At 42.4% G+C, this 12,604-nt stretch overlaps 1 protein-coding gene across 4 annotated transcripts in view; it reads left to right on the top strand.

The window, feature by feature from the left end:
* The window catches only part of CNOT6 (CCR4-NOT transcription complex subunit 6), an 85,296-nt gene that overhangs the window by 32,155 nt on the left and 40,537 nt on the right, over nt 1-12,604 (top strand). For all 4 annotated transcript variants that reach the window (XM_008015551.3, XM_008015549.3, XM_008015550.3 and 1 more), the window contains one exon: nt 1,995-2,108. In XM_008015551.3, the coding sequence (XP_008013742.1) occupies nt 1,997-2,108 (112 nt within the window). In that variant the 5' untranslated portion in view covers nt 1,995-1,996. The remainder of the gene's footprint in view (nt 1-1,994; nt 2,109-12,604) is intronic.

Here is a 12,604-nt window from a genome sequence, read left to right as displayed (position 1 = left end):
TGGGACTAAACAAGGTCTGTACATTGCATTTGATTGCTGTGCCTCTTAAGTCATTTATTCCATATGTTTCTGCTTACTCCTCTTTTTCAGACCATTGATGTGTTCAAGAAATTTGGTCTTTTGTCATCTAGAACTTTTATATTCTGCATCTGACTGGCTGGCTGTATTCTTGTATTATTTTTACTTTAAAAAATTTTAATTGTGGTAAAATTCACAACATGGTAGTTACTATCATAACCAAGTGTACCGTTTTGTAGTATTAAATATATTCACATGGTTTTGTCCTGTGGTGTTATTTTAAACGTGTTCCTCTAGATCCCTTACTTTGTGTAAACTAATATCAGATCTAGAGAGGCTTGATTTGATTCAGGTTCAGTTTTTAACTTTGTTGGTGAGGGGTCAAGGACATAGGTGGTTTGTGTGTACTTCTCATAGTGTCTTATTGGGAAGCAAGTAATGTCTGGTTGTCCTAACAATGAGACTGATCATTGGGTTTAGGTTTTGTAGCCCAGGGGTCCTCAACCCTGGTACTTGTCCATGTCCTGTTAGGAACCAGGCCACACAGCAGGAGGTGAGTGGCAGGTGAGCAAGGATTACTGCCCAAGTTCCGCCCCGTCAGATCAGCAGCAGCGTTAGATTCTCACGGGAGCACCAGCCCTTTTGTGAACTGGGCATGCGAGGGATCTAGGCTGTGCGCTCCCCGTGGTGCGATCTAACTAATGCATGATGAAACCACCAGCCTCCCCAAATCCTTGGAAAAGTGTCTTCCATGAAACTGGTCCATGGTGCCAAAAAGGTTGGGAATCACTGTTGTAGCCTGATCTATCCATTTAAAAATTTTCCATTGATATTTTTTTCCACTTAATGGTTTTATTAACCATTGATGATCATTGCCTAGATCCATTGTTTTCTTAGAGATGGTAAACTATTTTCTAATTACGTAACTCTTTTTGGATTTATTAGCTAGAATTCTGTTAAAAACAGTCACCTAGTTTCTGCCAGAAATGCAGGATAAATGTTTGTGTCTTTTATTATTTATTTATGTATTTATTTTTCAAGACGAAGTCTTGCTCTGTTGCCCAGGCTGGAGTGCAGTAGCGCAATCTTGGCTCACCACAAGCTCCGCCTCCTGGGTTCACATCATTCTCCTGCCTCAGCCTCCCAAGTAGCTGGGATTACAGGCACCTGCCACCACGCCCGGCTAATTTTTTTGTGTTTTTGAGTAGAGACGGGGTTTCACCGTGTTAGCCTGGATGGTCTCGATCGCCTGACCTCGAGATCCACCTGCCTTGGCCTCCCAAAGGGCTGGGATTACAGGCATAAGCCACCATGCCCTGCCGATTTTTTTATTTTCTAATTTCTGGTGACTGAGTTTTTTGATTTTTAGATAAAAGTATGAACTCATGAAGTTCATAATGACTCAGTTGCAGTCATTCGTCTGATGTTCAGATTGTCTCATATTTGGTCAGTGGAAGCTTCTTCAAGCTGGCTTCTGTGTCCGCCACAGCTGCTGCAGCCTTGGTAGCCTCACAGCTTGTTTGTATCTGTCTTGTCCTGCACTTGAAATAATCATTTTCTGCAAGAAGCTCCTAGTTTCTTTCAGTGGGAAATGGTAGAGATTGTAATATGGGTGTCCACTTTTAAAAGGTGTGGGTCGGGCGTGCTGGCTCACTCCTGTAATCCCAGCACTTTGGGAGGCCGAGGCGGGCGGATCATGAGGTCAGGAGTTAGAGATCAGCCTAGCCTATATGGTGAAACCCCATCTCTTATTAAAAATACAAAAATGAGCCTGGCATGGTGGTGCACGCCTATAGTCCCAGCTACTTGGGAGGCTGAGGCAGAAGAATTGCTTGAAGAGGTTGGAATGAGCCAAGATTGTGCCACCGCACTCCAGCCTGGGTGACAGAGTCAGACTTTGTCTCAAAAAAAAGAGGTGTTGTGGCTTTTGTTTATTTGATTTGTTTAGAATACTGATTGGTTTCTTTTTTTAACAGGCATGCCCAAAGAACAGTACGAGCCCCCTGACCCTCGGAGGATGTATACAATTATGTCTTCTGAGGAAGCAGCAAATGGAAAGAAATCCCATTGGGCAGAGCTTGAAATAAGTGGTAAGACATGGAAGCATGAATTTATGGTATGGAAATTAAGATATGGTAGTAAACTGAGTTTTCTAATGCCAATACAGGAAAGAAACGATTATATTTTACAAATATAATGTGTTTATAAATGATTGTATTTTAGTAGCTTATCTTAGAAGCAGGAAGGTTCAATGAAAAGAATATGATTGAGTCAAAGTTCAAAACCCATTCTTTGTATATTTTCTCAGTATCAGTGTCCTCTTACAAAATACATAAATGTAAAATAATAACAAGGATGAAATGAAAATAACACATGTTAAATACTAGTGCCTAGTCAAGTATTTGTTCTGGTATTTGATTCTCTGATAAAGTAGGATTGAGCTTTTGCATTAGCAATGATGGATTTCTAGTGGGCTAGGAATGGCTGATCTGTATAGGTTTTGGGGTAGATTTGTTTCTCCTTATTTTCTTCATTGGCTTCTGAGTCTGAGTCACTGAGGACAGCCCTATTCAGAAACACAAAATCTTAGGCGTTTGAAGCGGACCTCAAATTTTCCTTCCCCTTTTAATGCAATCTGGACATACTCAAAGAAATATATGACCCTTCAGATGTGAAGGATATCCTTTCCCCAGCATCTCTGCCAGTGGGCACACAGCCTCTTTTTAAATATTTTGAAGATGGTGAAGGGACATTACTTCTCAGGGCAACCAGTGCTAATGAAGTTTGGTGTTACTGTTGGCCTAATATGCTTCCCCTTTCCTTTCAGTTTGTTCTGATTTTTGCCTTCTGAAATAGTACAAAACAAATTTTGTCTTGTTTCTTGTGACTGCCCTTGATTTTTTAAAATTTAATGCAGCAGACATACTGAGCATATGCTGTGTGTAAAACGTTTTACCTGGCGCTGGCCCACGTGCATGAAAGATATATAAAGTCCCTCTTTTTATGGAGCTTATGACATTAGGGAGTGAGAGGAAGGGACTGCACACGTATAAATAACAGACAAAACATAACAAATCTAGGTATAAAAGTGCTATATAACAGTAAGTAAAAAGGAAATAAGGATAATGTCATTCCTCCTTTGTCAGCTCAAAATTTCTGGTTAACCTATTGAGTAAACTGAAATGCCTGCTTTTGCAGACATAGAGGTCAGTACACACATGGGTCTCTCCTGTTTTCCTCCTGATTTCTAGAGTGCTGGACTTTACGAAACCAAGTTCAGCTCAGTAAGTAGGTGTAGTCATGGAGAGTGAAATTTCTCTTCCTCTCTCCTGTCAGATTTGGCTTTCTGTGCCAGGGGAGCCCAAAGAGAAATATGCATTCTCATTTTGTAGTTATTCTCAAAGCACAGGCTGTCACCACTCCTAGCTTTCCCTTTTAATTTTTTCAGGATTGGCATTTAACTATATTTACCTCTCCTTTTTTCAGCCCTTATTAGCAGTTTTTGAATTACAATTCCTTTGCTTGTAAGGAAGTTCCCCCTATCTTACAGCATTAGGATATGCTAGAAATCACTCAGGTCATTGAGATACATCTCTGAGGCTAACGAGAGGAGAATCTCCTCCACCTTCTCCTCCTTCCACCACGTACTGTGAACTCCTTGGTGATTCTGAGTCACTGTTGTCTGCTTACCCTGAACTTTGGGAAGAAGTTCTGGATACACATATAGGGAAAAACTCTCAAACCATGTTTTTTCTTTGCTCCCACACCACCACAATCATCAACACAAAGGAAGACTTCTGTGACTAAAGGTGTGGGTTTCTTTTCCCCACACACCAAGCAGCAGACACCAGTTATGTGCCCTCCAATTCAATTCCAACGCTATCTACCTGGAGGGAGCGTCACATCCCACAGTTTATGGACTCAGTCCCCAAGACTGCCCTCTCCCCCTTCTATCACCAGTCCCGTGTTTGGGCCTCTAGAACTTTGACCAGCTTCAAGTTTGGGTTCCCACGACCCCCTCTTTGAGTTCAATTAATTTGCTTCAGTGGTTCACAGAACTCAGAGAAACATCTGCTTACATTTACCAGTTTATTATAAAGGATATTACAAAGGGTACAGATGAAAAGATGCACAAGACAAGGTGTAGAGGAAAAAGTGCAGTGTCCATGCCCTCCCTGGGCACACCACCCTTCAGGAGGAATCTCCTGCATTCAGCTATCTAGAAGCTCTCTGAACCCTGTTCTTTTGGGTTTTTATGAAGGCTTCATTACATAGGCATGGTTGAAAGCTGTAGAAATGTGATTATTGGACAAGCAAGGCACATCTGCTCAGACTTCTCTTGGGCTCTCTGTGTAGCATTCCTTCCTCTAAGGTATGGGGCAGGACCCTCTCCGGAATGAGGGTCTTCTGACCCCCTAGTGAGATTAGAGTCCTGCCTTGGGCAGGGGAAAGAAGGATAGGAAAAGGTCATAGAGAGATCCTGTTTCCCGAGGCCTTAAGCACTCTAACGTTATAACAAAGACTATGGGAGTTAGGAACCAGGAACCATGGATGAAAACATGAATATATTATACCGTAATACAACATAGGAAGGAAGAGGGGATACTCCTCTAAAGTAACCTTTCTTCATTTATTATTATTATTTAGAGATGAGGTCTTGTAATTCATATTAGTGAATTATTAGAAGGCCAAAAGCCTTGTAATCACCACCCAGGTCAAAAATTAGAACTTTTTCACTTTCCCCTGAACCCTCTCTATATGCCCCAGCCTGTCACAGCCCCCACCGTGCTCCCAAAATTAACCATTATCCTGACTTCTATAGTTGTTACTTTCTTGTCTACAAGGAAGTAGCTTTAACACCAAATTATGTATACAGGGAAGATACTTGGGGGTGACAAAACAACTACATATTTTAATTGTGGTGGTTATGTAACTATGCATTTGTAAAGGAATCATAAGACAGTAAGAGTGAATTTTACCATATGTAGATTATACTTTGACATTTTTTTAAAAATAAATTTTTTTTAAAGATTCAAGGGAGAGTGACAAATAAGCAACATGCAGAGAAATAAGCCTCTGAAGCAAATCAATGCACGTGATCAGAACGAATACTAAAAATGATAATTCAAGGAAACTTTCCTGAATTAAAAAAAAATTCAAACTACCGACTGAAAGAACACACAGTATACCTGAGAATATCAATGTAGAAAAACCAACACCAGGATATATTCGGATAAAATTACTGAGTTTACAGAAAAAGCATATGTTTTGGGCATCTAGCAAAAAGAGCAAGTGACTAGTAAGAAAATCAGAGTGTCATTAGACCTGCAGCAAGGCTTTATGCCATACCAAAAAAAGTTTTTGGAGTAACATATTTAAGATACTTTAAGATTGTGTGAGCCGAGGATCTAGAATTCAGCAAAACTGGCTTTGAAATATGAAGGGCACAAACTGTTACCAAAATACAGGAAACATAGGACATACTGTTGCTGTGAACACTTTTTAAAGAATCATCTAGAGGACAAGCTTCTAGACAAAGTGATTGGCGTATGAACTAGTAGGGGGCATTTAATATACAGTGACTTGAAGAACTAAGTCTGAAAATAGGAGTGTATGCAGGTTAAATGGGAAAGCTGATAGTATGTAGTGGGTACGTACTCTGACAATGTAGACCGACCGCAGTTATGTAAAGGGGGACAGGGCGGGTAAATGATATGCACATACAGTTTTATCTGCTCTCAGTAATCATATTGGTAGGATGAAGCAAATAAATAAATATTCTATCATCCCATGTCCCTGAAGAACCAGGACTGTCAGTATTAAAGAAGATGCAGATATAATTATAAAAGAGGGGAACTAAAAGCCCTGTTATCCTGAATTTGAATTAAAAGTTCAGTATGTTTTCATAAGATTTTAGCTTGTATATTTGATATTTTGTCATACATCATATAAAACTTAAATATATTCATACCTTGTATTTATAAATGCATATGGTTACATATATATGTCCTAGATCTGTCCATTGAAACCTTAGAAATAATGAGTGACTCTAGCTAGAAATATCCCTAGCACTGGCTAATTTTTATTTTTCATAGAGGTGAGATCTCATTATGTTGCTCAGGCTGGTCTTGAACTCCTGGCCTCAAGCAGTCCTCCCGTGTTGGCCTCCCAAAGTGCTGGGCTTGCAGACATAAGCCAACTTACTCAGCCCAGACTGGCTTCTTTATTTGTTTCATTTTCACAGATTTAGGAGGAAGTACAGTTTTCTTTTTTATATTTTAACAGTCTGTTTATTATTTATTTATCCCTCCATAGAACCACCACCCACACCAAGTAGATTATTTGGAGTGGATCACCTCCTAGAGCCTGGACTCTGACATCTAAGGCTTCCTACTCCCTCATTTTATGGCTTAGGTGGGGGATATGGTTCAGGCAAAACTGGTGTCTCGTTTTGGATACTGCAGAAGCAGGACCTAAGCATACCCATAAAGGTGGCCACACCCATCAAGAGTTGATTGGCAGGCTGGAAGACAATATTCTCCCAGTGAAGGCACTTTTACCTCTATAGGGGGATGGGAATTGGTTCGCTGGGAGTGTTGTTGTTGGGATAGGGAAGAGTTATTTCCACGGAAAACTTACTTGCCGGTTACAGAGAGAAATGAGGGGAGTTTGCCTACACTGGCCATCTGTGGGGCCAGTGGGGGCTGCAGTATATCTTTGCTACTGAAAGAGGAAGGTTGACGTAGGCATTAAAGCCAAAGAGGCCCTTAGCAATTAGGCCCAGTACCCCTGCGATGATTTTGGAGTGGTTTCCTCTCAGCAAGGTCGATAATGGAGGTGATTAGGTAGAGGATCACTGTTAAGAGGGTTTGGAAGAAATTACTCTAGGGCCAATTGATGAATGGTATTTTGGTGTGCAGATCACACATGTAGCTGACAAAATAGCAGCAAGGATCATTTCAGCCACCAACAGGGAGGAATACTCTGGTGTGGAGGCACTTGAAGCAGATCAGGATCACCAGGCACAATGTAATCTTAGCAAACCTGGAGGATTCCCTTTTGGGTGCACAAGAAGTTGGCCTCAGCAGCGGGGGAGCAGAGAGGCACTCCGAATCCACCATGGCATGGGCTGGAGTCCCTGGGGACGCAGAAGATGTGCTCACTTGTTCATGGGGTCGAGGACACTGCGCACCCAGCCATCTGGCTAGGAAGGGGGCCCCTGGTGCGCAGGGAGTCACAAGTACAGTTTTCTTTTTTTTTTTTTTTTTTTTTTTGAGACGGAGTCTCGCTCTGTCGCCCAGGCTAGAGTGCAGTAGCCGGATCTCGGCTCACTGCAAGCTCCGCCTCCCGGGTTCCCACCATTCTCCTGCCTCAGCCTCCTAAGTAGCTGGGACTACAGGCGCCCGCCACCTCGCCCGGCTAGTTTTTTGTATTTTTTTAGTAGAGACGGGGTTTCACCGGGTTAGCCAGGATGGTCTCGATCTCCTGACCTCGTGATCCGCCCGTCTCGGCCTCCCAAAGTGCTGGGATTACAGGCTTGAGCCACCGCGCCTGGCCAAGTACAGTTTTCTTACCTGGATATATTGTGTAGTGGTGAAGTCTGTCCTTCTAGTGTACTCATTGCTCTAATAGTGAACATTGTACCCAAAAGGTAACTTTTTCACCTTTTCGCCGTCCCATGTTTTGGAGTCTTCAGTGTCTTGTTTTTCCACTCTGTATGTGCACATGTACCCATTGTTTAGCTCCCATTTGTAAGAAAGAATGTCGGTATTTGACTGTTTCTGAGTTGTTTTGCTTAGGATAACAGCCTCCAGTTCTCTTCAGGTTGCTGCCCAAGATGTGCTTTCATTGTTTTTTATAGCTGAGTAGTATTCCTTGGTGTATAGATACACTACATTTTCTTTATCCAGCCATCCATTGTTGGACACTTGGTTGATGCTATCTTTGCTATTGTGAATAGTGCTACAATACACGAGTGCAGGTTGTCTTTTTGACATGATGATTTCTTTCCCTTTGGGTATACCCAGTAGTGGGATTGCTGGATAGAATGGCAGTTCTATTTTTTGTTCTGTGAGAAATCTCCATACAGTTTTCTATACAGGTTGTACTAATTTACATTTCCACCAACAGTGTTTAAGCATTCCTTTTTCTTCACCTCCTTGCCAGCATCTGTTGGTTTTGACTTTTTAATGGTAGCCTTTCTGACTGGTGTAAGATGATATTTCATTGTGGTTTTAATTTGCATTTCTCTGATGATTATTGATGTTGAACATTTTTTTCATGTTTGTTGGCAATTTGTATGTCTTTTGAAAAATATCATTTCATGTTCTTTGCCCACTTATTATTAGGGTTGTTTTTTTCATGTTGAGTTGAGTTTCTTGTAGATTCTGTATATTAACCCCTTGTCAGATGCGTAGTTTGCCAATATTTTCTCTCATTCTCTAGATTGTTAATTATCATTATTTTTGTGGTGCAGAAACTTCTTAATGTAATTAAGTCTCATTTATCTATTTGTTTTGAGATAGGATATCATTGTTCTGTGGCCCAGGCTGGATGGAGTAGTGTAATCTCGAACTTCTGAGCTCTAGTGATCCTCCTGCCTCAGCCTCCCGGGTAGCTAGATGCACACAACCATGCCTGGCTTTTTTTTTTTTTTTTTTTCGGAAATAGGATCTCACTTTGTCACCCAGGCTGGAGTGCAGTGATGCCATCTCGGCTTCACTGCAGCCTCGACCTCCTGGGTTCAAGCGATCTTCCTGCCTCAGCCCCTCAAGTAGCTGTGATGATTGGGAAGGCGCACGTCATGGTGAGTTCTTCCGTGCTGCTCTGTGGCCTTCTGGCATGCATTGTTTCTGAGGAAAGGTCATACTTATCCTTGTTTCTTTTATGTATGTCTGTTTTCTGTGGCTGCTTTAAGAGTCTCTCCTCATTACTCATTTTATGCAGTGTGATAATGATGTGTCTTGTTGTAGTTTTGTTTCGTTCTTTCGTTTTTCTTGTGCTGCTTAGGTTTTCTTGAGCTTGTTGGCTCTAGGTTTCTGGTTTAGGCTACCATTTTTTCAAGTAATTTTTTCTGCCTCCCTACCTTCCCTCCTTGGGGAGTACAGTTGCCTGTATTTTAGGCTACTTGAAGTTGTCTTACAGCTACCTAATGCTATGTTTAATTTATTCTTGCCTTTATTTTCTTTTTTAAAAATATTTTAGGCAGTTTTTATTGCCGTTTCTTCAATTTTACTAATATTTTTATTTGCAGTATCTAATCTGCCATTGATTCCATCTAGTAATAGTATAGTTTTCATCACAAGTTGAGCCAGGGATGTTTTTTATATCATTCATGCTGTTACTGAACATTTTCCCTACTTTTTTGCGTATATTTAATACAAGTACCTTTTAATGCCCTTATCTGCTGATTCATCTTTTTCATTTCTGGGTTGGTTTTAATTTATTTCTGTCTTCTACTTTGTGTACCTGGTAATGTTTTATCGGACACAGTGTACTGTGCATTTTACCTTCTTTGGTGGCCAGATATCGTATCCCTAGAAGTACTCTTGAGCTTTCTTCTGAGATACAGTTAGACCGAATACTCTGTGAATAGGTTTCACATGCCGACTGGTGGAATACAAATTGTTCCTGACCCGCGTGATCCCCAAGGATTGTTCCCTCGGACTGCTTCGGAGTTTTGCTCTTGTCGCCCAGGCTGGAGTGCACTGGTGCAGTCTCAGCTCACTGCAACCTCCGCCTCCCGGTTCAAGTGATTCTCCTGCCTCAGCCTCCTGAGTAGCTGGGAGTACAGGCACCCGCCACCATGCCCAGCTCATATTTTGTATTTTTAGCAGTGACGGGGTTTTACTATGGTGGCCAGGCTTTTCTTGAACTCCTCTCCTCCGGTGATCCGACTGCCTCGGCCTCTCCAAGTGCTGGGATTACAGGCATGAGCTACCGCACCCAGCCCACTCTGCTGTTTTCAGTTTTTCTGCACCCCATCCTTGGTCCCTGGCCTCAGGTTATTTCTCACATGTATTTGCGATGATTGTGCAGTCGAAGACTCAGGGGCCAGGGCCCCATCCTTTTCAGATCTCCAGAGCTTTGTATCTGTGTAGCTCTCTCCTCTTTGGCAGTCTGTCCTGTGGACTCGAGCCACCTTGGCCTCTCCAGACTCCTAGCTTCATTTCCTCAACTTGTGTATTACACAGACTACCTGCGTTCTGTCCCTTTGCACTACTATCAGGAAAGTTCCAGTAAGCTGGAACTGTGATAACTGCTCACTTTGTGGTTTCCTATCTATTACTCATCACTGTCCTGTGCTGTGCGGTATCTAGTGTCTAAAAAATGATTTTCTAATATATTTTGTCTGGTTTCTTTGTTGTAGGTAGGAGGATAAATTAAGTTCCTGTTACTCTATCTTATCCAAAAGTTTAGTAAGCCTATCATATATTTTTTTTAAAAGACCGTGTCTGATAACTTCAGTATCTGAATCTTCTGGGAGTTCCTTTGGTCTGTAAATTTGTTGAATGCTGGAAATAGTAGAATGTCTTGATGGTATTTTCTTCCTTAGGAGTGAATTTACTTTTGTGTTTCCCAGGCAGTTGTAGAGGGGTAGATGGCCTTAATCTTACTAGGGTTTTGGCAGGACACAATGGCTCATGCCTGTAATTCCAGCACTTTAGGAGGTCTTGGTGGGCAGATCACCTGAGATCAGGAGTTCGAGACCAGCCTGGCCATCACGGTGAAACCCCGTCTCTACTAAAAATACAAAAAATTAGCTGGGCGTGGTGGCGGGCACCTCCCAGCTACTTGGGAGGCTGAGGCAGGAGAATCGCTTGAACCTGGGAGGCAGTGGTTACAGTGAGCCAAGATCATGCCATTGCACTCCAGCCTGGATGACAGAGCGAGACTCCGTCTCAAAAAAAAATAAAAAAGAAAAAGAAAAAAGTAATAATAATTACAGTTTCATTGAATTTGAATCAGATGTTCAGTGCTTGTGAGGGTTGGCCTATTGCTGGGTCACCTTATTCCGTTTGTAGCTCCCAGCTGAAATTCAGTGGGTTTTTTTGTTTGTTTGTTTGTTTGTTTGTTTGAATCGGAGTCTCTGTCACCCAGACTCCAGTGCAGTGGCGCAATCTTGGCTCACTGCAACCTCTGCCTCTCGGGTTCAAGCAATTCTTCTGAATGAGCCTTCTGAGTAGCTGGGACTACAGACGCCTGTCACCACTCTCGGCAAATTTTTATATTTTTAGTAGAGACAGGGTTTCACTATATTGGCCAGGCTGGTCTCGAACTTCTGACCTTGTGATCCACCCAACTCAGCCTCCCAAGTGTAATCCCAAAGTACTGGGATTACTGGTGTGAGCCACCGCACCCAGCCAACTTGGTGGTTTAAGAGAGTCTTCTTCCCAGCTGTGTAAGATGACTAGTTCTGCTGAGTGCCTCATTCTCTCATTTCCAGCTTTTGGCTCATTGGCTTGCCTCTTAACTGCTGCTTGTGATTCTGTTCCTCTAGAGAGGTAAAGTGGTGGGACATGTCCTCCTATTACCTGTCGGTACTTCCCTTCTCTCCAGGTTCTTTGTCACACCTTTGCTGCCGTTGTAGTTCTCCTGTGCTTTTGAAGTTGTGCTTTTGTGGGGTTTTTTAAAATCTAGTTTTTCTTTCCCTCAGTGGGATGGTTGGTCAACACAAACTACTCTTGTTACAGGAAGCTGAAATCAGACATGAACAAACTTTAAAATACTGCCTGAAGATCTGAAAATACCAAACAACTCTTATGTTTGTTTTGTTTCTGTTACATGGGTACGGCACTGTGGTTGCCTGCTCTTGAGGGACACCTGTAGCCCACAACAGCTGTACTTGTCCTAGGCCCTTGAGGTGGCAGTGCAGGGCAGAGAAATGTACTAACCAGAGCCACACTGAGGAAGCTTCCAGAAAATCCACTTGGGTCTGAACTCCTCGTAGTCACTAAATGATCTTTGAGTCAGATGCCTACAGGCTCCACCTTCGCCACCTTCACCTTGGTTTACTTTATGGCATTCTCCAACATTTTGAAGCCTTGAAACAGCGAGAATGTTGGCTCTATTCATACTTATTTTTCCATGAAGGAATGATAGACCATATCTCTCAAATTCTAGATTATGCTCTTCCGAGGTTGTGGTTTGTTGTTTTGTTTTGTTTTTGAGACAGAGTCTCACTCTGTTGCCCAGACTGGAGTACAGTGGTGCAATCTCTGCTCACTGCAAACTCCGCCTCCCCGTTCACACCATTCTCCTGCCTCAGCCTCCCGAGTAGCTGGGACTACAGGCGCCCACCACCACGCCCGGCTACTTTCTTTTGTATTTTTAATAGAGACAGGGTTTTCACTGTGTTAGCCAGGATGGTCTCAATCTCCTGACCTCATGATCCGCCCACCTCGGCCTCCCAAAGTGCTGTGATTACAGGTGTGAGCCACCATGCCTGGCCCCGAGGTTATTTTAAAAAGAGAATATTACATGTAGCTCTATTTTTTTTTTTAAGATGGAGTCTTGCTATCACCCCCATGGTGGAGTTCAGTGGCACAATCTCGACTCACCACAGCCTCCACCTCCTGGGTTCATG

This window comes from Chlorocebus sabaeus, chromosome 23 (assembly GCF_047675955.1).
Source record: "Chlorocebus sabaeus isolate Y175 chromosome 23, mChlSab1.0.hap1, whole genome shotgun sequence".
In the NCBI taxonomy this organism is placed as follows: domain Eukaryota; kingdom Metazoa; phylum Chordata; class Mammalia; order Primates; family Cercopithecidae; genus Chlorocebus; species Chlorocebus sabaeus.
The sequence above is the reverse complement of the archived record's forward strand: the minus strand, read 5'-3'. Positions and strand labels throughout refer to the sequence as shown.